General features: G+C 44.1%; 1 protein-coding gene and 1 long non-coding RNA gene across 4 annotated transcripts in view; both read right to left on the reverse strand.

The window, feature by feature from the left end:
- Positions 1–3,933: 3,933 nt before the first annotated feature.
- On the reverse strand, positions 3,934–9,908 carry LOC123347753. Its single transcript, XR_006573107.1, has 4 exons — positions 9,779–9,908; positions 7,587–7,749; positions 7,006–7,049; positions 3,934–4,464 (listed from the first exon to the last, which is right to left on the reverse strand). It is a non-coding gene; the product is annotated as an uncharacterized LOC123347753 (long non-coding RNA).
- Positions 9,909–23,659: 13,751 nt separating this feature from the next.
- SLC37A3 (solute carrier family 37 member 3) overlaps positions 23,660–26,995 on the reverse strand; it is a 39,831-nt gene continuing 36,495 nt past the window's right edge. For all 3 annotated transcript variants that reach the window (XM_044989197.1, XM_044989190.1, XM_044989203.1), the window contains exons 14-15: positions 26,049–26,114; positions 23,660–24,263 (exon numbers count right to left, since the gene is read on the reverse strand). In XM_044989197.1, coding sequence (XP_044845132.1) covers positions 24,171–24,263; positions 26,049–26,114 — 159 coding nt within the window. In that variant the 3' untranslated portion in view covers positions 23,660–24,170. The remainder of the gene's footprint in view (positions 24,264–26,048; positions 26,115–26,995) is intronic.

Here is a 26,995-nt window from a genome sequence, read left to right on the forward strand (position 1 = left end):
CTTTGTGCCTCATTAAAGCCAGAAGCAGTCCATGATATCAGTAGGAAATTCTTGGTCTAAAAGGCAGTTTTTGTTTGGTTTTGAATCAGATGAGCGGATTTGTCAAGTCGGAAATGCTGTACATTTTTAATATTTCCTTTATGCCTAGTTGTGAGCCCTAAACAGAACTATGTCTCCAGTGCCCTAATTTGGAGACAGAAATGTTCAGCAAACTACGTCACCTGGAAAAAACAATGTCTTTGTCACTGCATGAGTAGGGTCTGGTGAGCTAGCCAGCACAGGTCTGAACATCAGATCTAGAGGCTGAACAGGCTGTTTCTCCCAGGAGTCTCAGTGCTGTCATGTGCAAGAAGCCAGCTGTGATTCCTGTAGTCACTAACCTAATGGTACATTAAATCCTCACAGGCTGGTTTACTTATTTTAGAAACTCAGAGCTAAGAGATCAGAGACTCTACATATGTCTACATACTGTACTGAACACTAAGCCAATGGGAATGACTCCTTAACAGATAAAGAAAAAGAATAATTTTGTGGTGCTTTACAATTTGATTACCTTGCTACTGGATAGAATCCCTAACCTGTTTGAGAGAGCGCCAGAAAGACCATGTCACCCTCTACTGGCTAAATAGTGCATCACAAACTGTAGATAGTATGGTCATGCCATGCGCTAGTGGTTCCAGCCTACAAAGAACATAAGCGCTACTACCACTACAGAAATCTGTTATCACTTGAGAGTATAACAGTAGTTACCTAACAGGGGAGTAGTGAGGTTTCATTACTTTTGGCCCTGTGGGGTGCCAGGGCTTAGGGCTCTTTTGTCAGCTTCTCCCATCTGCTACCTACCTAAGGCAGCTCCCCACCTAGCATGCTGGCTTTTGTGGATTGCATTCTAAGGTGCCTGTCTCTCCCCGTTCATTGTACAGGGAGCCTAGGTGCCTAACTCCGGCTTTGTGGATTGCAGTGTTGTTCCTGGGATTTTGCAGCACCTAAGTGTCTTTGTGGATCAGAGTCCAATTCTTCAGGTGAAAGATACTATGTAAGTGCAAATTGTTTTCACCTACCTTTTCCTGGACATTTACAGCAGTGTGTATCGACACACGAATTCAAATGGTTCAAAAAGACCCAAGATCAAGGACAAGAAAGGAATAAAAATGAATGGCCCAAGTGAAGGGAGGCAAATACAGGACAAAACAGACGATCAGCACCGCCAGTTTCTTTTCACCGCACTGGATGGGAATACAGGTAATTAACACAATGACTAAAAATGTTACCTCCTCTACTGATAAATCTGGGGCATTTGGGTAGCAACGGGCTACTTATTAACCAAATCAAGGAGGAGGATGCTAGGCTAGCTAGGTGCTGTTCAAAGTTAGGCTAGAAGCACTAAAGGATGGACTGTGAACTTGATATTCAAAGAGGAGTATTTAGCGGGGACTTAAGAAGAACAAAGCTGCAAGCCTAAATTTGTGTATCCAGGAGACTGACAGATCACAGTCAATGAGTGGATCTCTTGCTTTGAATCCTGGCTCTTATTACAGCACTGGGACTACACCAAAAAATTCACTATTGTAATCGTTTAAGTCCTTGGCCTGAAGAGTCTAGTACAGTTTCTTTCTGCAAGGAGGAAGCCCAAGCTGCTGTCCTCCCACTGGTCTGAAGCAGGGGAACCAGTTCTCCTTCAGGCAGTAAGGGACGGAGCAACAGAACTGGAATTCTGGATAAGTCCAGTACCTTCACCTTCTTCCTTAGGGCAAGATTCCGCCAGCCCTACTCACACTGATTCCATTGACTTCAACAGGACTATTGAAAGGTAAGGGATTGCTCAGAGTGAGTAAGGGTGGCAGATCTGGGCCGTGTGTGTGCTAAGGGGTCACTGAATTGTAACTGTCCTGCTTTATTGTGTTGTGTTCTGCCCTGCAGCTTTATCACCTTGGCTCTGGAAATACCAGTGTTCAGGTTGCACACAAGCTTAACTCTCTCCCCTTGTGCAGGAACCTGCTTAGGATACAAATACACCAAGTGTATTCTCAAGTACACCATACTGTCATACAGTTTTTCTACAGCCTCGTAAACATCCACCTTCTAAAGGTCCTCATTCACTGTGCATCTTGTACACAAACAGCTTTCATTGGATCTTGCTGGTCTGACATGCAGAGTAGTCAACGGCCCTACAAAACACTACACATATGTCTACACTTGTATAAAAATACTGATATCTCATGTAAGGAAAAGCTTCTTGCAATACATACACGCAGAAGGACAGAGTTAAAGGTGCACATGTAACCTTCTCTTAGACAGGTCCTGATTTTTGAGTGCACACCCAGCCAGCCTAATATTCTTTTTAACAATTTTTTGATTGCACTAATATGTCCGAGTATGATTTACTTTGGATCCACTAGGGGCCATTGCTTTAGTCCTGTTTAAATTAGGTGCTAACTGCACTAATAGTTACTAGGATGCCTACTTCCAAGCCCTTGGGGGCATATAATATGTGAACTTTTAATCACTCTTAATCACCTACCAGGTCTAGGGGAAAAGACTCTAAGCTGTGTTCTCTGCGTCTATTGTTAAGGGGATGGTTTATAACATTCATCACACTTCTAATTGTACATTGAGTCTGCAGGAACAAAGTGTTCCCTATCCCCCGCACTTCTAAGGAGAAGTATAAATCAGAGTGAGCATTTGACTTACTCTTCTACAGCCGTGTTCCAGGACATACAAAAGACTGTTTTGTTAATCTGATTTCCCCACGTAGGCTTGCTTGCCAGGGCTTCGGAAGAAGAGAGAGGAGCTTTGACCTCAAATAAGGATCCAGTCTCTGGGAAATGGGGGGCAGGGGAGGACACCAGTGTTTTCTGAAATTTCTTGTGAAGACAAGAAACGTGGAAGGCAGTCAGAGCCTTGATATCTTTGAATTCGCTAAGATAGAGACACAGAACCTGTTCTACCTGGATGACCAACAAGCAGGGGCGGCTCCAGGCCTCAGCACGCCAAGCGTGTGCTTGGGGCGGCAAGCCGCGAGGGGCGCTCTGCCGGCGCCGCAAGGGCAGCAGGCAGGGTGCCTCTGGCACAGGGCCGGCTCCAGACCCCAGCGCGCGCTTGGGGCGGCCTTTTGCTGGCAGGGCGGCAGGCGGCTCCGGCGGACCTTCCGCAGTCATGCCTGTGGGAGGGAGGTGCACCGGAGCCGCGGGACAGGTGGACCTGCCGCAGGCATGACTGCGGAGGGTCCGCTGGTACCGCGGCTCGGGTGGACCTCCCGCAGGCATGCCTGCGGATGCTCCACCGGAGCTGCGGAACCAGCAGAACCTCCACAGGCATGTCTGCAGGAGGTCCCGCAAGCCGCGGAACCGGCGATCGCCAGAGCGCGCCCCGCGGCGCGCCGCCCTGCTTGGGGCGGCGGGATTGCTAGAGCTGCCCCTGCTCTGGCGGCTTGCCTGTGGAGGGTCCGCTGGTCCCACAGCTTCAGAGGTCCGCCAAAGCCGCGGGACCAGCGGACACTCCACAGGCAAACCGCCGGAGGCAGCCTGCCTGCCGTGCTTGGGGCGGCAAAATCCCTAGAGCCGCCCCTGCCAACAAGCTGCCGGGGTTCAGGCCAGGCTAGACTTACATAATATTTTAAGCAATAAAGGATTTGAGGGAAGGGAGACACCTCCTTTGACTGGATTAATTTACAAGTGTAGATGATCTGCATAGGAAAAAAATTGGTTTGTGTCCTTTTTACTTCTTTATGAGGGATAAAGAATACCTGAAAGATTTTTTTGAGCTGTCTCTGCTGGGGAGGACAGCTAAGATGGCTCTCTCTTTGGATATTAACAGCACTTTTGATACTGTGGAGCATGTACTTACTTTGATGTTTATGGATGCTTTGCCTTTGGCTGTAGCTTTCTTAGATGGGTGCAGACATCTTACAAAGTGACCCAAGGCAGTGGTTGACACTAATTATTATGCAGACATACTTAATTCTGAGTTGGGCCGCTCAGCTCTCCCTGTAAGTATTCACACTCACTGTGGTGACCTTAACAGAAGGAATGCCACATAGGGGATATTGGTGAGCTGACATGTAGAGCTAGTGCTCTGAAGGTTTGGTTTTTCTGTCTTTTCTTGAACTGCGTATCGCAGCATTAAGCTCCATCCTAAAGGACTTCAGGTTCAGGACTAATTTAATAAGATCAGAAACATTGCATATTTAACAGGGTAGTAGGGTCAAGAATTCTCAGGAAAGCCTTCCATTTGGATTAGCTCAAGCAGACCAAACTAATCGGGGTGACAATTCTTTTCCAGCCACCTGATGTGTACAGATCCTATTATTCCATCTCTGCTCCAGCAGATTCAGTATGTGCACGAGAGAGCAAGTTTCTCTTGGAGAAGTGTTGGGACAGGATTATGGTGGGGAGTCAGCTCCTTTCTTGGTCTTCAGAAGGAGGGAATAACAGCTAACAGCAGGCTTCCTTTCTCGTGATCCTGCTGGTAGGAAGGGAACAGGAGAGGAGAAACATCACTAACAACTTCCCTGCACATCCAAAAGATCTGTGCACCTGGTAGCCTCTGCCACCTCATGTGCATCTTGCCTATTGTTTTGATAGGGATGGGCAGGGATTAGAGGATTGAAAGAAAGAGATATGGCTGCACCATCTTGGATATTAAATCCTTTGTGCCTTACACAGATACGCTGTGTGATGGATTCTCTAAAAACAGTTGCACTGCATGCTATTGTGTTTCAGGCAAAGTCTGGTGTTAATGGCATACAAGGTCCATGCTTATGACTGAAAATGCAGGATTTGGAATTTGCCACCTAGAGGCTGCTGGTTAATAAAAAGGTTTTGTTTTATTGCTTTTAAACCCGAGCTGCTGGGAGTAGTAGCTGAACAGGGTCCCCTGGGGCCCTACATGTGTGCTTAGGGCTTGAGTGTCAGCTGTGAATTGCAAAGCACAGGTCATGTTACAAAGTAAACACCTTCAAGGCACTGGTCTGGAATGTGTCAAAAAAAACAATAAAAATAATTTGATCATTAAACACTTCAGGTGCTGAAGAGAATCAGCAAGTCACTGCTGTCCTGCTATCTGACCTGAAACAACAAACACCATTACTCGCATTCAGATGTATTACAGTGCAAAACAGGAAGCTGCAGTCTATGGACTTGTCTGTTCTGGGGATTTGCCCTGATTTCAATCATCATGGGCCAGCCGCCAACGTAGCTGCACCAAGGCACCTCATAGCAGACAGGCAAAGCCACTATTTGCACCAGTACAACGTAATTGCAGTGGAATTGGGGCAAGGCCCCAGTCATGGGCCACAGGGAGACTTGTTCTAGAAGTGAAATAGTGAGTCCAGTTATCATTCAGCCAGCTCCGACCTCTGCTACTTCTCAGCTCTTAGGTGCACTGAACAGCTCTGCTGTTCCGAGATTGGCTTTTGGCACTGTAAGCTTAAGGCTCCGTCTGCCCTACACAAACCACAAAGATCAGCAGCGCTGTTAAATGCAATTGCTGCCTAAGCAGGACAGGGCCGCCCAGAGAATTCCGGGGGCCCGGGGTCTTCGGCGGCGGGGGGTCCCCGCTCAGGGGCGGCTCTAGACCCCAGCGCGCGAAGGAGGCGCGTGGGGCGGCCCTTTCCCTGGGGGGGCGGCATTTGGCTCCTGTTGAGCTCCCGCAGGCATGCCTGCGGGAGCTCAACCGGAGCCGCGGGAAGAGGGGAAACACTCCAGGGGCCCCGGAAAACACTCGTGGGGGCCCCTGCAGGACGCGGGGCCTGGGGCAAATTGCCCCTCTTGCCCCCCCCTCTGGGCGGCCCTGAAGCAGGATCTAACAGTTTGGCCTGGCCTGCATTGAGGAGGCCTAACAAGGTTGTAACATAGGGGTTCAGAAACCGCCTTCTAGCCCAAGGAAACTTTGGGCAGAGAGTTCGGGAGGGGTTAAGAGTCCAGTTCTAAAATAATTTGGGCCCTTCCACACTGACTGGGCTGAATCATTTTACATTATACTTGGGCAACAACCAGCCTTTACCGATTGTTACACTTAATTTGTGTAGTATAGATGGAGCCCAGAGTCTTTCTTCTTGCACATTGGTGGACCAATGGGCCATTTCAGCAGAGGAGGCCTGGAGGATGCTCCCTTCAGAGTCCCATTGGGAATTAGATGTGTATGCATTTAAGAAAACTTTACTAGGCACCTATCTGCATCTTTGGTGCACCTAAATACCTTTAAAAGCTAGCCATTAATCTCTGCTCCCCATGTGTAAAATGGAACAATAATCCTTCCTATCTCCCACCGTTTGTCTATCTTGTGTATTTAGATTATAAATTCTTCAGGGACAAGCTCTTCTGTGTGCACGTATAAAGCCTAGCACAATGGAGCCCACCATCTCAGAGGGGTCCTCTAGACACACTGCTGGAATACAAATAATAAATAATAATCAAAGAACATAGATCAGATGGGGACCTACAAGGTCAGTCACCCTACTTCAAAGAACTTTATTACAGTGTTATTGCTAAGTCTAATACAGTCTATCCTAGTCTCGTCTTCCCCTTCCCCTCCACCCCCCGAGATGCTGGTTGGTCTGCCTCCTTGATAAAGGAAACCATCTGAGCTAAAATAGCATCCTTAACTGCAAAATAGCAGCAGAGTAGGCATCTTAATGGTATTAAAGGAAGGCCATGAACTACCATACAGGAAAGAGCATGAGGAATTGTGTTGAGACAACACCAGGAGTTTCTTTTCCTGGTTTGGTGGAGACAGACTTTTTGTGGCAACCTTAACTGGAATACTCCCACAGTTCCACTTCCTCCTTTGTATTTCCAAACCAACTGAAACTACAAGGTGCTTAAAGTCTTGTAGAGAATTTGCTCACAAAGCAAGGGGTGCTGCAAATTATAATCCCAGTTTTGACACTGTCTCTGTTTGTGGCCTTGTGCAAATCACTTACACCTTTTATCTATAGAATGAAGATAACTATTCAACAAAAAGTGCTAGGTATTATTGCAGTTTTTATTACTCTAATCTACGTACCTTGCAGGGGAGTTTGGAGTATCAGTTAATGTCCATAAAATGCTCTGAAAATAAAACGTGCTATGTTAATATGTTAATAAATGTAGTCAGTGTCAATAACCAAAAAGGCACTTGGACACTCTACATAAATATAACCAATAGTTAAAAAGCATTAAACAGACCCAAATCCCAATCTCAGCCCATCCCCCAATCTGCAGAGAAGGGTAAATGGAAAGGAAATAGAAGAGGTTAAATGACCATGGATAAACTCCGTTGGAGTGGAGGACATTATCCAGATAAACTACCATAGGGTGACCAGACAGCAAGTGGGAAAAATCGGGATGGGGATGGGGGGTAATAGGATCCTATATATAAAAAAAAAAGACCCAAAAATCAGGACTGTCCCTATAAAATTGGGACATCTGGTCACCCTAATACTACCAACATACTGCATAACACTAGGGGAAGCAGAGGGAAACTTTGGTCCGTATTCCAGGGCAAAACCCTTCTCTTACAAAAAGTGCCCCACAATCTTTATTAGTCACACAGAGTAGACAGTATGTTGGTTTTAATGTAATCTGCAAGGAACTCAATGTATTTACCTCAGAGAATGAAGGGGTTGAGTCAGTCCAGCCAGGATTAGATTTTGAGAAGCCGAGGAATTTCAGACCCGATGCTTAGAGCATTCAGCTATCCCTTTCAGCAAAGGGATTGTTACTATTCATCCAACTCAGTTTCTACGGTGATGAGCACCATAGAAATTGCCTACAAGAAGAATAAATGCATACTCATTGGATTGCAAGCCTGAGGAGTGGCCGCCTCCACAGATAATTTGGCATGTTACTAATGCTCTTGAGGACATTCATGGGAGGCAGCAATCTCTGGATTTGTGTTGTAAACTTCACTCCTGAAGATGATTAGAAGGGAATTTCTCAAAACTGCCATCCCAAATTGTACAAACAGAGCAAGTTAAACTAACCATTTTGTGGTTGGAGGATTCAATTATTTACTCCGACCTGAACAAGATTGTTATAATTAAACAGTAATTAGATTAATTATTAACCATCAACAAGCAATAGACCTAGGGAGAGCATAAATACCCATCAGACATTGATAATTCATGGCCATCAGTACCTGACTCAACATCACAACTTGACTAGAGTTTTAATATCAAAGAATCATAGCCAGAGATGACAAACCACACAGTAGAGTGCCTGTATGCTATCAGCAGGGGTGGCTCCAGGCACCAGCGCAGCAAGCGCGTGCCTGGGGCGGCAAGCCACGGGGGGCAGCCTGCCGATCGCCATTAGGGCAGCAGTCAGGCTGCCTTCGGCGGCATCCCTGCAGGAGGTCCGCCGGTCCCATGGCTTCGGCGGCAGGTACGCTGAAGGCGCGGGACCGGCGGACCTCCTGCAGGCATGCCGCCGAATCCGTGTTACCAGTGGACCTCCCACAAGTGTGCTGCCGAAAGCCGCCTAACTGCTGTGCTTGGGACGGCAAAATACATAGAGCCGCCCCTGGCTATCCGCCCACTCCCAGCTACCCGAGGCATTAAAACATGCCAGAATAATAGGGTTGAAAGTCTTGAGAATGGATTTTTCCATACTAAGAAATACAGCATTGAAAAATACAGTTTAATTTTAAGTGTAAGACTTTTCAAAGATGACAGCCCAGTTTAAAAAAAGAAATAAGTTCATTCCTTTCACCCCACAACCATTTATAAATATAAGGCCTGCTCCTGCCCCCTTGAATGAATTATGAAGCTCACATTGGCTCCAGTGATAGAGGAGCAGAGCAATAGGCCCTGACTGTGCAATTGGATCTGAGTTAGCATATCGTACCACACACACAAAGCCTCACTGAAATCAATGAAGCGTCACATGGGCACAGAGGTCACCCATATGGATCGGGCCCTAGACTAATTTTCATGGATTTATAGATTTTAAGGCCAGAAGGAACCATTATGATTATTTAGTCTGACCTCCTCCAAAGAACCTCACTCAATTATTTCTGCATCAAGCCAATAATCTCTGGTTGTGCTATAGTGTATATTTGAGAATGAGATCTAGTCTCAATTTAAAGACTTCAGGTGATGGAGAAGCCACCATATCCACTATAGGCATAGGTGCTGGAACTGGGGGTGCTGCTACAACCCCACAGCTTGAAGTCGTTTCCATCGCTACAGGGTTTACAATTTGGTTCAATGGCTCTCAGTGTAACACTGAGAGACCCTGATCATCGACGGGCAGGATTGAACCTGGGACCTCTGAAGCTAAATGCATGAGCCTCTATTGAATGAGCTAAAAGCCACATGGTTTCTAGATAAGGCTGTAGCAGGCTGACTTATTCATCTCTAAGTGGTCTTGGTGCCACTAGAGGGGACAGAACATCACACCCAGGAGGTGTGTGGGTTACATCAGCACCTCCACTATACAAATTGTTCCAGCACTACTGTCCATAAGTGAGTTGTTCCAATAGTTAATAACATTCTCTGCTAAAAATTTACACCTTATTTCTAGTCTGAATTTATCTAATTTTGGCTTCCAGCCATTGTATCTTGTTATGCCTATTTCTGATTGACGAAAAACTTGTCTACTTTCAGAAACCTCTTCCCCATGAAGGTACTTTTAGACTGTGATCACTTCATTGGTTACTGAAAAGCAACCACCAAATCCACCACCGCTGCAATGAAATGCAAAAGCAAAGCTACATAGTCCTTCAGGACAGAAAGTGAAAAAGCCATCATAGCTGGTTAAAACTTCAGAGGGAATGAAGGCAGGCAGGATGTAATTACCAGAGTCGGAATTTGGCCTGGACACCATGGAGATGAAATACAGCAGATGGTTAAGGTATACTGGAAACATATGCATAGCACCTGATTATTGATGAGACCTAGAAAATGAAAAAGAGACCCATCGAAGGGAAACTTTCCCCAGAAACTGTTAACTAAAAGACTGGAGTACTGGACAATACCTACAGAAAAGTGAATGAACTAAAGTCAGAGCAGATGGAGAGAGAGACAAGCCACAGTATGTATTAGTCTGGCTAATAAGTAAAGAACTGGGAGATAAAAACATCACCACAATTCAGAGGGTGGATAATTTCTATAACATTCCACCTCTAAGGATGACAATGTGCTTTACAAGTGTTAAATTAAAGCTCACAACCTTCAGTGCCCTTGGAATATGGAGCCCTAACACAGGATCAGGAGGATATTTTATTTATTTAAGTAATTCATTAAGCCTCCATTGCAGAAAAGACATCTGGGAGCTGTACAGCAATTCAGTTAAAAACCACAAATCTGCCCCAGCTTACTTAAACATAGTATCCAGACTTCCACTCATCCGCTCACCACAGCAGAGGAATCCAGAGGAATAAGGGACGTTAGATGGCCATGGAGACACTGAATCAAATGGAAAGGCAGTCCAGGGAGTTCTGAAAACAGATGGCTCCTGATGGACGTCCTTAAAGGAGGCAGTGCCACAGACAATGCTCTGCCGCCTACCTAATCCAGAATGAATCCTGGGTGATAAAGAAGGACAATCCAACTGACTGCAACTGCTGTAGGTGCTGGTTTAAAGTACTAATAACAACCCAGCAGACAAGGTTCCTGCCTTCAGCACCTCCACTATAGAAATTGTTCCAGGCCAGCACCACGGGCAACTGTCTTTGAGTGACAGAACATCGTGAATACCTCCATCCTACATTTTTCCAATGATACCTTTAGAGAATGTTACCAACATTTATAGTCCCAGACTAAGGCCCTGACCCTGCAAACAAGTCTGGGAGTAGCTTTACACACAAGTAATTCAATTGAGTTAAGTGGGACTACTCCTGTGGGTAAGGCTCGGGGCCCTGGATGATAAAATAAATAAAATTAAAGATAGTAAAATGTGTGGAGGGGGCGGGAGAGAGAAACAGCTCCAAGAAGAACACAGAGAGAGTTGATGATGAAGTTAGAGAAATGAAACAACAGCCACACCGGAATGTGGTCAGAACCCCTTGAGCACACACACAACACCAAACACCACACCTGAAAATACATTTTCATTAAGTCCCTTTAAAAAAAAAAAAAAAAGAGCGAGAAGTAATTACCCACTCTTTCATGATGCCCTGTCCCCAGACACCCCTCTGTGTGCTCCTCATATAGCCCACTGGCTGCTGGAAGCCAAATTCATAGCAGTCACAGCTTGGTAACCAAAATAAAAACAAACTTTTTTTTATCAGTTCAGACTGACTGGAGTTAGTTCTCAGCTTTCCCCCTAAATCCTCAAACAAAAGACCTCCTGTCACAGTATCTTCTATGTAAATCCTAAAAATAAACAAACCCAGAACTGCAGACAATTTTATGGCATGGCTGCTTGGTGATAAGCCCCCTGACAGGCATCTCTTCCAGAAGTCTCAGGTTTATGACTGAGCAATGGAACCAATATTGGAATCTACAGGTTACTCTTCATACCTTAAAGTTGACCTTTAATATGGAATGAGGTCTTCCGTGTATTTTTCATGATTCCTGAAAAGCTAGTTCCCCACAAAAAAGAAATACTTGAATAGACGTCTAAGTAATTTATGCTCGTTGGTGACCCTGCAACATACCTGGACCACGGCAGTTTTCTACAATTGCAGTATATTTGTGCGCAAACAACAATCTGTTTGCTCTTTTGGAGAGTCCTCTTGGGTTTCACTGGCTCTCTCATTGATCACCCCATATGTTCTAAAACAAAATCTGCTGAGAGGCCTCCTAGTTTAGCGATCTGAGCACAGGGCAAGAAACACAGAATTCCTGACTTCTAATCCCAGTTTTGAGTCCCTCTTTGGCTTTGAGCAAGTCACTTAACTTGTCCTCTTCAGTTTTTCCACCTGTAAAAGGGGTATAATATTTCCCTCCCTCACAGGGGAGTTGAGAGGATTAGTTAATCTTTGCACAGTGCTTTAAAAGCTAAAGCGCTATGTATTAATCATTAGTCCCTGAAAAGGCTGATGTGCACACACAACTGCCATTAGCTGCAATGGAAGTTTCCTGTGTGCATTGACCCCTTCCTCTGAACATATTCCTTTTGAAATTTAGAAACAAAATGACTCAGTATTAACATTTGAAAAGTCATTAACAGTGCATGCTCAAGAAATACTTATCCTTTTATTGGATCGAGAGTTCAGCTCCATTGCTTTCCTTGCAGAGGCACCTGTTAACATAGCAAAGCAGCGAAAAGTCAAAATGGGTCTCTGGTCGTTTGCTGGCAGCTGCTGGATCACATGAGCCAAAAGGCGTCCACCCATGCCAGGACTATAGTAAACTTGCCTCACCTGCAAGATGCTCTTTGCTTGATTTAAAGCAGCCTGTCCAATCAGAATTGCCCTTGTGCTCATACTTGAGAATAAATACTTAAAAGGTCTGAACCAAACCCGACTGAAATCAGTGGAAAGACTCATTATTTGACATCTGTGGGCTTTTGATCAGGCCCGTAGCACTTTCCTTTTTGGATTGATAACAGCAACATTGGTAAAGGCAGGGGAAAGAGGGCATCATTAACATTCCTTTCCACTTAGCCAACAGCCGTGTGTTGTATAGTTCCATGTTTGTAAGTGGGACCTATACTGTACTTCATTGCCCCCAAGGGATCTGAGGGAATTGATCTATAATAATAATAATAAAACCCCCTTACATTGTCAAAGTACCTATCATCCTGATGTACTTTGCAAGCTAGGACACCCCCAAACTTTAGGGAAAGGTCGATCTACATTTTGTGTTGTAAACTCATCTGAAAAAGAAAAGCAACCTTGGCAGGGTCCCTTTAAATGCAGTGCATGAACTCAGTAATATAGGTGTGTCACTTGCTCTCACAGTGTTGTACATACTGTTTTCTAGCGTGAGAACAATTATGTGTCACCTCCACATTCAGTTACTCACAGTCTCGTTTACCCAAACCACTTCCTTCTCTGCGCCAGGATCATCATCTAAACTTGCTCCACCAGCTCTCTCCCACTCCGACACAAGTTCACACCCACACATGCACGCACAGCTTCATTTCCTGGTTTTCTTGAGAAAGTCAGCAAATGAAAATCAAAACACTGTTAAACGTAAGCCCTGTTTGATTCTTCAGTACAGAATTAAATGAATGAAAGGGCCTCACTTATTTATATTGGCATTATACCCAGTGTATCAGTTTAATTAGGGAAATAAATCTGTGCTAATAGTAGACACATATACGGTAGTTGTTGACCTTTTAATACTAGGGAAATGCAGACTCAGCAGAAAGCCTTTGAATATTTGCCTCCATCAGATGGAAGGAAAGTGATATTACACATGTTTTCAGGACACTTTACATTCTTGGCAGAGGAGGTTGTGTCTTGTGAAACACAGGATTCATATATTACACCAATATCATTGTTTTAAAACTGGAAGTCGGCAGTACAGTACACAGACAAGCACATTCACAAAATAGGGAAAAGGGTACAGTAAGATGCAACGCACCAATCTACAAAAATATAATAAATCAAGAATGATCTACCTTTACAGAATACAAGAAACCAGCCACCTCACTGGGAATAGAGCAGATAGGTCCTTTTCTGTATTTATATAAAGTCCAAGGACAACAAGGTGAAAAACTGACAAAGATAGAAGGCTTCTTTATGTAGGTTTCCCTTTCAGGAGAAACCACTGGTTTAATAAGGTATTTGTTATGTGTATCTATTTTCAAATTGTTGTTTAGGAGCAGCACTTCCTAAACTTCATTAGTCTGTCTGTTGAGGCTTGTGGATTTCAGCACTCAGCAGCAGTTTCCTATGCAAGTCCCTAAGGAACAAAACTATACAGTGAGAATGTCTGTTTACAAAGGTTGCCATCCTAGCCTAACAATACTAACTTCAGACTCAACACAATCCGTTCATTGATGATCAATTCCCATTGTTCAGTTTCTAGTCTACAGAATTCCTGGCTCTGGGGTCAACCTCATCCAAGCCCCGTGAAGACAATCAGAAGAGCCATCTCTTCCCAGCATGTTTCGTTATCTGCTCCTCCCATCACACACAACTTCCTTGAGGGCAAGATACATTGTGTAATCTGATACTGTGTGGTAAGGTGAGAAGTACAGATTGAAATATTGGACTAATCTCTGTGTACCTAAGGCCAAGAGTCATTATGTTTGTGAACATGAATCCACCTCTACCACAGTGTCATAGGTATTTTTCAAGGGTAAGCAAGTAGATAGTAGACATTTGCATACATACAAAAGTGTATGACTTCTTCATTATTCACATAGTATTGACACTTATTCATGCAGTTTTGAAGCTCTCAATTTCATTGTGCTCAAATTATTCCATCTTTGGTTTGTAGCAAAGGTATTTCTAAGCACTCAGTAATGATAGGTAAGTACGGTAATCTGAATTGGCTCTCAATTTCTTCCACTGACAATATTTCATTCTGCTTTATTAATCGCTCGGATTCAGTTATACCCGATCCTTATCCAACCATTATATTCTGGTTTGCTTGTCAGTTTGAAGAAGGGTTGTCCATAGATTGAGGTCAATGAAGATGGACAGTTAGATTTTAGGTTAAGATTCTAGATTTTTTTGAGGGTTTTTTGTTTGTTTGTTTTCCAAATTAGCTGTATCCAAGTTTAAGTGGATTTTTTTTTAATGATTAATACAGAATACCATATTGCAGAGAAAATAAAATTATTTAAGAGTTGGATAAATGCAGAAAAAAATTGTTCAGGCTCAAGCTAGTATTTCTGAGATAGGGCAGAGAATCACAGCACTGGAAGGGACCTTGAGAAGTCATCTAGTCCAGTCCCCTGCAGTCATGGCAGGACTAAGTATTAGATGATTCCTGACAGGTGTTTGTCTAACCTACTCTTAAAAATCTCCAATGATGGAGATTCCACAACCTCCCTAGGCAATTTAAATTAAAATGCAAATCAATATTTGACTGTAAGATAACGACAGAAGTGAAGGAGAGTTAAATGTCGTATTTTGTAATCATCAGATGTTAAAGTATAATCTTGTAAAGATTCATTTAGTAGTTTGTAACAAGATATAATTTTTATTTTCTATATCTATCCTGTGTATAGCTTGATATAGCTCAGAGTTCGATGTTGCTCTTATATTGCTAACACAACATATACTTTATAAGTAATTAATACCAATTAGAAAGAGGCTTTTTGGCAGAGTTGGTGTGTGTGATATTTTTACTGATGAAGCAGCATACGCTGAATTGTACACACCAGTAGAACCTTTCCATGAGCTGCACTTGCACAATCCACTTCTCAAAGAAGGATGTTTCTGCTAGCACCAAAGTGTACGCAAAATCTCTAGGTTATAATAATTGTATGAGTTATTTCTTCACCAGTTCACTTTGCTATGGCATTTTCTCTTTTGGTGCCCTGGAAGCTTGTTCTTTCAAAAGAATTATTCCTTTAATCTGAAAGGGGCTTATTGCATTTTGTATTTGTCGCAATGTGACGGTGAGGGGCCCAGCCTGAGATCCAGGGCCCCATTGTGTTAGGCACCGTACAACTGTAACAAAAAGTACCTACCCCAAAGGGAGAGGCGAGATTATCCAATCGTTAGGGCAGCTAGCCTAGGACTTGGGGAGACCCTTGTTCAGTTCCCAGCTCTGCAGCAGATTGCCTTATTCCGGAGGGAATTCTGCACCAAAAAATTAAAAATTCTGCACACAATATTTTAAAATTCTGCACAATTCTGCAAATTTTATTTGTCAAATAAATGTGGAGGCTCCAGCATGGCACTGGGGAGCACAAGGCCACTGGCTGCACAGAGGTGGGAGATCACCGTACAGCTCCCCCCTTGGGACATGGACTCAGTGGTGAGGCTGCACCCAACCCTGACACAGCGCAAGGACAGGCCCTGCCCCTCGATGCCAGGTGCGGGCAGTCAGGCAGACTCAGCGAGGCAGGAGCCAAGTGTGGAGGGATCCAGGTGTGAGCTGAGAGAGTTGTGTGGGGCAATCTGGGTGTGGGCAGCTGAGTGGGGGATTCAGGTGTGTGAGGGGACCTGGATGCACAGGCTTGTTAGGGAGTTCTGGCTTCAATGGTAATGGGACTCAGGAGAGGAATTCAGGTGAAGGTGGTTGGGGCTCAGCAGTGGGGGTCTTGGTAAGTGGGGGGGGAGACAGATTGGCCTGGGGATCAGTGAGGGTCCAGATGCTGGGTGGGCTCAGTGGGGTGGAGATCCAGGTGCAGCTGGTTGGGGCTCAGTGGGGTGGGGATCCGGGCAACTCATCCAGGTGGTTCAGGGGCAGGAGGAGTGGGGATCGGCCGGGGGGGGGGGGGGGAGAAGAGGTTCTGGGCGGAAGGGTCTGCAGGGAAGCAAAGAAATCTCGGGAAGACATGAATTCTGCACATGCACAGTAGCGCAGAATTCCCCAAGGAGTAACTCCCGGTATGACCTTGGGCCAGTCCCTAACTGTCTGGGTTCAGTTCCCCATCTGTAAAATGGGGATAATAGCACTTCCCCGCCTCTCAGAGGGATGAGAGAAGTACATTAAGACTGAGGCGCTCAAGTGCTATGGAAATGGGGACTATAAATGTACCCCACATAGAAAGAAACTGATTACAGTCTAACTGGACAAGACAAAGGGTGGGAGGAAGAGACCATTATCACCCCCATTTTATAGATGAGGAACCATGGCACGTAGCAACTACGCAACTCGGCCAGGAAGTCTGAGAGAGTAGAACCCAGACTTTCTGAGGTCCAGGCCAGTGCTGTCTCCACAGGACCCACCTTCCTCGAGGAAGCTGTAGAACACTCACTTTACACCCAGGAAAATGCAATTGTTTTAACAGCACTGTTGCATTAACAAGTATAAATGTCCTATAAGAATTACAGAGGTGTTTCTTCTGAATACAGTTTCTCTCTCCGCCCTACTGCTCAGTCTATCAAAGCCAGTAACACCCAGCTGCCAGCAGGAGAGCTGAAACCCCAGTGCTGGTACAAGAGCAGCTTGTTGGTGGAGGGGAAAAATCTTCCGTGAGATCCTGCCTCCCACTGCCGTCAAAGAGGCCCCACATTGCCCTTCCCTTCTGGTTGCGAAGGACTGGCTGGTAAGCTCTCACAAGACCCCATCAACATTGTGCCTCGGTCAGCCAGAGGAAAATGGCTCAGATGAAGGACCCCCATCCAGAAGTTTGGTGTTTTCTCTGCAGTGCTCTCTAACACTGCCATTTCAGAGAGCTGAGGGACCATACCCGAAACCCTCCTGGGTTTCATTTAAACAGCTAGGCCAGGCCAGATTTTCTAGTAAAAAAGTGTCTTCTCTTTTTGATGTCTCAGCTTGTCATGTGATTGCACCACAGACTTCTGTCTGGATTGTACAGTAGCTGCAGGCTGGGTTATGGCCCTGTAGTTCTACTGACAGTAGGGTAGTCGTATTGTCTGATGGTTAGAGCATGGGAGGGGAGTTGAAACTCCTGGATTCTGTTCCTAGCTCAGTGTGTGGCCTTAACCAACTCTCCCAACTACTCTCTGCATGTTTATCCATCTGTAAAATGGGAATAATATCTACTCCACGGGATGTTTGTAAGGCATGTTGAGATCACGGGACGAAGGCACTAGGAGAGGCAAACATCCTGCGTTTAGTAACATCTAACCGTCTGAATAATCTGCTCTGACACTACACATATCAGATCCAACCACCCAGGCACATTTTTGTAGGCAAACACAATTCTCCTCCCTTTGTAAAACAAGAACCATGCATCAGTTTCAGACAGAGATTCCGAAGGTAACAGTTGCAAAGGAAAGCATCCCCGGTAGGATTTACTGTAGTTAAACCACTTTGCCAAAGATTATAAATTGGGGGGGGGAGGGGGCACGCGCGCTAAGGGAATTGGATTAAGGATAGATTTAAAAGGAATGAATACAGTTGGGACCACTGTTGCAGAGTGCAGGCGATGCCAGCTAAACATTTCTCAACAGCCAATCAATCAGTCTGACTGACAGGGAGCAACTTTGTTTTCTCTAGTAAAGGCTTCCCCCCCCCCCCCCCGCCTTCTCACCTGTTAAGTGAGCAAGGAATGTATTGTACCAAGAGGCCATCTAGACTGCATGTACCACACCACGGGTTACTCATCCACCTTCCTGGACCGTTGAGTTGGGATTGTGGCCTACAGAGCCAAACTAAAATGTTCTCACCTAAACAATCTGTTTTTTTTCTACTCGATTTGAACACATTATTTCTACATAGGTACTACCCTGGCCTCTGAAGGAGGCTCCTCACCATGGAAATATTTATGCTTTATAAGCATATACTATGTAAATGTATTTACTTCCGACACTTCATTGATCACATTTTTTCGCCCCCTTTTAATTCTCTAGGGAAGTTGTGTGTGAATTCCAAAGTCACCTTGGAGCTCCAATCCACACCCTACCAGGAGTACATCCTTCATCATTCACATCCACCCATACCGTGATTACATTACAATGCTCCCTTTGTTAGTACAGAATGTACCGGCTCCTTCCCAGGCATCCCGACAAATTAGTAAAGGGAGAATGAAAGAAAAAGGTTGTGGACCAAATTCATCCAAAGGCCTTACACTAGGGATGAATTTGGAGTCGGACCTGCATATTTAGCAGTAGAGGCAGAAACATGAACTAGCCTAAAGATTTTAAGTTCACTGGGGCAGGGACCATCTTCCCTGTATAAAAGTACAACATCTAACACATTTTGGATGCTACTTTAGTAGCAATCATGCTTTAACCACATCCTCCCTTCCTCAGGAAAATCAGTTTTTGAGAACAGCCGGCACATGAGCGTAGACAGACAAGGCACTAGTATAAAAAGGTGTCCTCATTATAAAACAGTACATCCCACCCCAGAAAAATCTTGTGTAGGTGCATGCACATGACACTAGCTACAAAGAGCTATTCCGCTGTGCCTACCAACTCAGAGTTTGTGCTCCATTACACTTCCCAAGACAGCCAAAATGGGGCACTAATTTACTAATTGCTGTGGCTAATACAATTCCAGCACCACACTCCATATTATTGCAGGAACATGTTCACCTGTATGGTCACCAGTACAGCTGCTTCTTCACACGCCAGTGGCTGAAAACGCAGTCACCTGCTTCCGTGTGTTGTGCTTGTCGTCATGAGGTAGGAGAGATGAAGAGTAGACCAGACTGGTTCCAAGCAGATGTATTGGAATAATTTGATGTAAGAGTAAAGATCAGAGAGAGCAGCAACCCCTGAGACAATTACATCCCCCAACCTCCATCCACTTGCAGAACCTCTCTTCCCCACAGTAGCAAATCTAGGGTAAGACTTTCCATAACCATTACTCTGTTACTAGCTGCATATAAGCATCTGGCTTTGAAAAGACACATTGCTCCCCTCAGACGTGAACTTGAGATCAGTAATATCAGGAAGAGCTAGTTTTGGAAAGCCTGTCCCACCTGCCAGATTGAAAAAGCCAGTGAACCTGTGCCACTGGGGACAAATAAGGGGAACAGGATTTCTTCCAGCTGCATCTGGAGTCCAAAAATCCAGAGCATTTACAACCCACCCTGAATCTCAGAGACCTCAACCAATAGGTTACAAAAGAGGAGTTTTAAACACTGTCTGAATAATCCTGTTCTTGTCAGAAGGCAGAGGACTTACATGCTCTGGATCTGAGGGCCACTTATATGCTTCTAAGGATGAATCCATATGGGATGACCAGATAGCAAGTGTGAAAAATAGGGACAGGGTGTGGGGTAATGAGTGCCTCTATAAGGTAACGCCCCAAATATTGGGACTGTCCCTATGAAATTGAGACATCTGGTCACCCTAAATCCATATGGGATGAGAATCTGGATGTCATTCCCATGTCTGGATAGATGGCTGATCAAGGAAAGTGCACAGAGGAATTCAAGGGTCTGAATGCAGAATTTGCCATACCAGATCAGCTACTTGTCTGTCAAGTGAAGCTCATTACAATTCATACCACCCAACATAAAACAGCTTTTTCCTAAGATAGACTATGTAGGAGCCCTGCTAACTGATCTCAGACAGAAGCCCTCCTTCTCTACTGAATAGTTTGAAGTATATTGGAAGGACAAAACAGAGTCCATTAGCATCAGGGGACTTTGATGAAAATGTTGGATCTCACAGTTGCAATGGTTTTCATAGGCACCCCTGGCACATCCTCTTTTGGCACCCTCAAAAGGCATTTGCCCAAATCGCAGAGACTCTGGAATCAATAGTCTAACACATGGACTCTTGGGAGAAGCACTGGCTACATGGGAGTCCAAGAGAACATTCTGAATCAGTTTCCCAATTCTTACTCAATATTGTAGTAATCATATAGATGAATCTACCCTAAGCTTAGGAGACACAGAAAGGTCGCACATCCAGCGTACTTGGTCACACCAGGAATCCAACCACAGAAGTGTCTAGGAATTGTAAATCTTGCTTGTTTTTCAGAGAACAGTAGGCAATTTTAAACGGATCAGATGTTTTAATTGGGGGTAGGGGAGGGAGATGCAAGGGGAAATGGATGCATGGGGAGGAGAGTATTTAAAGTGCACTTTCTCCTTTAGAGCAAAGGTTCTCCCCAAAAACTCAGGAGAAAAAAATACATTACATAGGATCTTTATAGGTCCCCAATGGTTAAGGCAAAATTGGGTTCCTACCACTACTGGAGATGGCAATGGCAGATGATATCCAGCTAAGAGATGTGCAATGTCTGATCACACAGACCCAGGGCATTCCAGTGCGTGAACTTTACTGGCAGGATCAAGACTGACTAGCTCAGTATCCAGGGCATGACATTCCACTGTTGAAGATACTTGAAAGGGGTCTACCAGATGAGTGTAATTTAAAATGAGAAAGTATTGTAGGGGTGGTGCAAAGGGGTAGCCAGTGCACATCCTTTTAATTTGTTCCCCACCAACTTGATTACCCTCTAGATCGGTCACATTCTGGCTACCGCCCAGACACCTGGGGAGCATTTTTGGTATTTTGCTATTCTATAATTTTAAACTCTGAAAATTAACCAAATATTTCTGCCTCTCTCCTTGCTCAAATGATAGGTTCCAGATATCATGGTCATGATCATAGTGGTGGGAGGGCTTTTTTGGTGAGGGGATAGAGGGATTGAGGTTGCTTAGCATCATCTTGTTCAAATAGCCATTACAATGAAATAAAGTTTTCTTCAGGTACCTAGAGGCTAGGATATTCTGATCCTAGTCATTCACAGAAACATGGAAGCAGGGCAAGAAATCACTGCTTCTCAGAAAAATTACTGCTAAACAGTTTTCTTGTATGTAGTGAGGGGCCAGGCACATGACCATGATCTCTGGGTGTCTCATGAAAGCCAGTGTCTCACCCCAATCTGAGTTTACAGAGTGCTATGAAAAAAGAACACAATTAAAAAGCTCCCCACTGTGTCCATCTAAGACAGGAGCCAGGGCGAGTTCAGGTTTGTGCTCAGAGAAACGAGCAAAGAAGGTACCTAACAAGGATAGCAAGCATGTTGTGTTTAATACTGAATGAGTAGCATATGACTTCTATATTCAGAGGGGGAAAAAAATCAGGTATGTGTGGCTTCTCAGAGGCCATTAATCACACTGTTCTCAGTGCCTCTGGCAGGGAGTCTCACAAAGCTTCTTATGAAATTGATCAGGAAGTGTGCCAAACTAACGAACAGCAACATGTTGCCTCTTTCTGGTTGGGATGGGGATTTGTTGTAAGTGGTCGCAAGAGTTAGGAACTGAGAACACCGAGGAGAAACAGGCATAGACAGCAGGCAAGGGCTGTGTAGGCCCAGCTCTTCAGAACGAATTACTAGGAAAACAACTGCAACAACACTATTACACCTATAACTCAGAACTATACAAAAAAGGAGGAAGAGTTCTGTTTGGTGAACTTTATGATTTTAGACGGGTGGAGTGGAGTGGAATAAAGCACACAAAAGAATTCCACATGAGTTCACCAAAAATAATGATTTATTCAGATGACATTGATTTGACATTATCAGAATCAAAACATTTCTCATCGCCACTGCTTGAGGAAATACACCAGCCAAAGGGTCTAGTGTAAAAATAAATATATTAAGATTTGGGTGGAATGCACAGCCAATCAAGTATTAGCAATAAATATGCTGTGCTCCAAAATACCCTCTGAACAGTTGCACATGCTCTGAAGCTCAGTGTGCAGATGGAGTCTGCAACCAATTTGACATGAAATGATTTGCTATGAAGGCTGCAATCTTCATTTCCGTCAGAACTTACTTGGCACCTCGACAGTCAACCAAAGCCTGGAATCCAAAACCTCCATTCTCAGACACATGAACAGACTGGGCAAACAGTGCCACCAACAATTTCCAACATGAATTTCAAGGAGTTCACTTCTATTTAGAAATGGACTAAGGACTGGTTTGGGATCTGAATACTTAGCTAAGTGTCCCAATGAGTTGAGGGCACAAGGGTAGGTCCCCGAACAGCATCTCCTCAGGACCACCCCGAATTAAAATGGCAAAAATTGGAATAAGGGTGGGAAGAAGAGACAAGAACATGGGTCCCTTATATGATTAACTGTGCTTTCTCCCCAACCACTGGACTGTCTGAAGGTCAACTAAAAGCAGAGAGGAAAAGATCTAAAAGCAGAAAACATCTCAGACAAAGAAGGAGGACGACGACGACTTTCAGAAACCATAGAAGAAATAGAGCAACCATGTTTTCCCAGTAAGTGAAGCTGCAAAAACAGTTGGCACTGCAGGATCAGCAAACAATGTCTGAGCAACAATTCAATACAATAAGGCACTAACAATTTCCCACATTAATCACATGATTAAACATTTACATTCAGACATTTAAAAAAATCACTGTACACTAAGTTTAAAAAAAAGGCAATTTTCTATTTTAAAAAGTTCCTTTTTTTTCAAATTCTTAGTTACCTAAGAATTTTTCCATCCATGTGACAGGTGTTAGTAACTTGCTTAATGCACTATGGGAAGGTGCTCAGATGCAACGGTGTTAAGCACAGAATAGAATTACATGTCTTTGTAGCAGGCTTTCATAAGAAAAATAGATGTGTTATCAGACTGACAGCCCTGGAGCCTGAAGGTTTCTGTCTGTCCATCACGTCAGTAAAGCCTGGGCAATGCCGTGTCAGTTTCGTCACACTACCCCACTAATGTGCCTCAATCCTAACCCAGAAGCATCACATATAAAGGCAGAGGAATAGTTCAGACTCACTTCATTCAATCCTGGGTCTGCTGTGCTGAGGAAGGATAAATGGTCAACTGTCCACAGAGAACAGGACCGATGACACCAGCTTCTTTCAGAAGTGTCACCCAAATAGCCATCAAATGCAGAGAACAACGACTTCAGGTCACAGCTGATCTGACAGCCAACTGGTGAAAGAATCTGTGTCCCAGTCCCAATCCTCAAAGCCATATAAATGGCCGCTTTTAGATCTATAAAGTTTACTGCAATCCTTGAAAATTAGTGTTAAAAGATGATTATCCTCCAATTCTACAGTATTTGGCTACTTAAATATTCAGAAAATGCAGGGTTTCGCAACAACAACAACAATAATAATAAATAGATCAAGCATGGAGTTAGCTTCTGATGGAGAAATTATCTGTATATGGGAGGGTTATTAACTAAGGATAGTAGAGATTAATCTATGTATAGATTTAGCAAAGGTATTTTCAGGACACCTGGACAGCACAAATGCATCCGATTCCAAATAAACTTTTTGCTCATTCTTCTAAACCAAAGCAAGAAAGAACTTCAGAATATTCACGAAGTGGGCTGTACGGTTTCTGCAGCATAATGAGGTCTCACCATTCACTGTAACATTGACTCCCCATCTTCAGTTTTAAATATCTGACACTTGTCATCAGGACATCCAGAAATAATCAGTAAAGGTTATGGCAATGGGACCACAAACCACGAGGAAAGAGCGCACTTGCTGACTTGAAAGGCTCCGGTGGGACTACAGCCAAACTGATTCATCCCTCTATCTTGGAACAGTAGCTCCATGTTGCAGATGGCCTCGATCTATTTGGTATTCCAACAGCAAGTTCTCCAAGGCTGGTCTGCAAAACCTTGTGGCACATTCTGAATTAGTCCAAACTTGCAGGGCAGGAGGGGGAGAAAAGAAAACAAACATAAACCTCCCAGAATTTTGATTTGTCTCCCAGTTGTTGATTTTCCTTGGACAGTCCCTCTGAAGGGAAGCGGCAGTCACCCAGTCCGCGTACGCAAGCGTCTCTCATGCAGGAGCAATCTAATTTCCCTCACTAGTAACGGTGAGATGAACAGGATTGTTGAACTTGTCTGTGGAAAGAAACAACATGAAGGAGAATTAACACATGTACATGCCACTGCATCTTCCCTCCAACACATTTTAGAGGCATTTGTAAGCACAGAAAGCTGGAAGTGAAACAGGAAAGTCAAAGTTTGCCTATCAGAAGGACAAAAATGGGCTTTAGACTTTCACGGAAGTTTCTGTATAAGCTAAGGCTCTTCCCTCTACTCCATGGCTTTGCACTGCTCTCTCTGGAGCCTATCAAAAAAGGAATCACAGAGCAAAGCAAGGCATCACCCCAGCCCTAGCCCTAAAGGAGAAGCAGGTGGATTATGCAAGACTCCCAGCCACTACCAACCTGAGCAGCTCAGGGTGTGAACTCTGATCTCCTAGACAGAAGCACTGTGCTTCCACCATACTGGGCCAGCCCTATAGAACATTTTCATTTTGGTCCCTCAATGTCTGATCATCCCTCCCACCAACCCAAAAGAAAGGACTGCACAAATTACCAGCTCAACTGCATGCAGATGTGGTCACCCTGTCTCAAAAAAGATATATTGGAATTGGAAAAGGTTCAGAAAAGGGCAACAAAAATGATTAGGGGTATAGAACAGCTTCCGTCTGAGGAGAGTTTAATAAGACTGGGAAAAGCTTGGAAAAGAGGCAACTAAGGGGGGATATGATAGAGGTCTATAAAATCATGAGTGGTACAGAGAAAGTAAATAAGGAAGTGTTATCTCCTCCTTCCAATAATAAAAGAATAAGGGGCACCAATGGAAATTCATAGGTAGCAGGTTTAAAACAAAACACAAGAAAGTATTTTTTCACGCAACGCGCTGTCAACATCTGGAACTCCTTGCAGAGGGTGTTGTGAAGGCCAATACTATGACAAGGTTCAAAAGCAGCAAAGAGTCCTATGGCACCTTATAGACTAACAGACGTATTGGAGCATGAGCTTTCGTGGGTGAATAGTCTTGCATCCGATGAAGTGGGTCTGTTAGTCTATAAGGTGCCATAGGACTCTTTGCTCCTTTTACAGATCCAGACTAACACGGCTACCCCTCTGATACTTAATGTTCAAAAGGGAGCTAGATAGATTCATGGAAGATAAGTCCATCAATGGCTATTAGCCAGGATGGGCAGGAATGGTGTCCCTAGCCTTTCTTTGCCAGAAGCTGGGACTGGGTGACAGGACATGGATCACTTGATGATAACCTGTCTGCTCATTCCCTTTGGGGCACCTGCCATTGGCCACTGTCAGAGGACAGGATACTGAGCTTGATGGACTTTTGGTCTGACCCAGTATAGCCGTTCTTATGTAACATCAGCTCCTTGGAAACACTGGAAGCCATGTGACAATGCACTTGCACACAGGGGAGTTGGAGGGGGCAGAATCTTAACTTGGAAATTAGAGTGAAATTCAACCAGAACGAATATTGCACACCAGATACAAGAATTTTTAAAAGGGGTAATAGCAAGTGCTTCCCTTTCTATCACTTAGAAAACCTGTTTTAAAAATCTATTCTTGTTCATTTGGCAATAATAATTCAAAATCCATTTTTTGATTGGTGGAAGGAACTGATATTGCCATGGCTGATTTAGATCACTTCCTGGTGTGCCCCAGCCATATACCAGCTATGGGAACAGCATTATAATTCATGGCTGTGGCAGAAACAGTTTAAGGTGTGAAAGTCATTAAAGCTCTCACAAAAAAGATCCTATTATTTATTTGTTTAGTATTCTAGGGTTCAGAAATTCTTTTCAGCTGCAGACTCAACACGGGCAAAAAAGCTAAAGAAGAAAAGACCTCTTACCATAAGAATGAAGAAATAGAAAACCCACATCCATCCCAGATTGTCCTGGATCAAAGAAACTAGATACTGTAAAGAAACAAAATACGATATTTAGATCATCAACACATGCACAACTGTGAGGGGTGTTTTTCTGGTGTCACCCTTTCATTTGCATCTCCCTGAGTTTGTGTACCTTTTATCAAAGAGGGGAAGAAAAGAAAAAGAAAAAAAAAGCCAATCACAAATTCTCTCTTTCAGATCTAGCGGCTCCTTGGCTGGCATAATGGGAGACTTGCTGCCTTAATCCTTCTATATAAATCCATACAACATAGGTAAAATAGAGATACCAGCCTGAAGCTTTACAGGTAACAATGTTCAGTGAGGAGAAAAACTAATTACAGCTTCAAGGGGCGACAATTTGACTAAACTGAACAAAGGATTTTATTGCACAGAACATACAGTTACATAAGTGAATGTAAATAACCTCAGAAAAGCGGAACACTCTAGGAAGATGTACAACTTAAAAAGGACATGCATTTTCAGCAGCTATACAAACATTAGCTAGTTAACCCTTTCCAACACCCTGTTATGCAGATAAGATGCTCAAGCTTCTGCACTGATTTACACCCTGAGCTCAACAGGGCTTTGCAAGTTTCAAGTAAAGACCGAAATTATCCCTTATATGCAGTATTTGAATACAACTCTGATTAAAGTGCCTCTGTACCTCTCTATTACTGAGCACATTGGCACAAAAACAGGATCTTCATTTTGGAAGCGTTCCTGGTGCTTCTGCTGCTTATTCCCCCACCTGGAGTGACACTGATATGAGTGCATTCCCACTGATATGAGTGCAAGTCCAGATAGTGAAGCAGTGAGAGGCAGAACTTTTCAGAAAGAGAGACCCACTTTTCATGACACTCTCCTTAAGAAGTGGTAAATGTGTGGAAAGGGGAAGATGCAGGAAGCAT

The sequence above is a fragment of the Mauremys mutica genome, chromosome 1 (genome assembly GCF_020497125.1).
Source record: "Mauremys mutica isolate MM-2020 ecotype Southern chromosome 1, ASM2049712v1, whole genome shotgun sequence".
Lineage (NCBI taxonomy): Eukaryota > Metazoa > Chordata > Testudines > Geoemydidae > Mauremys > Mauremys mutica.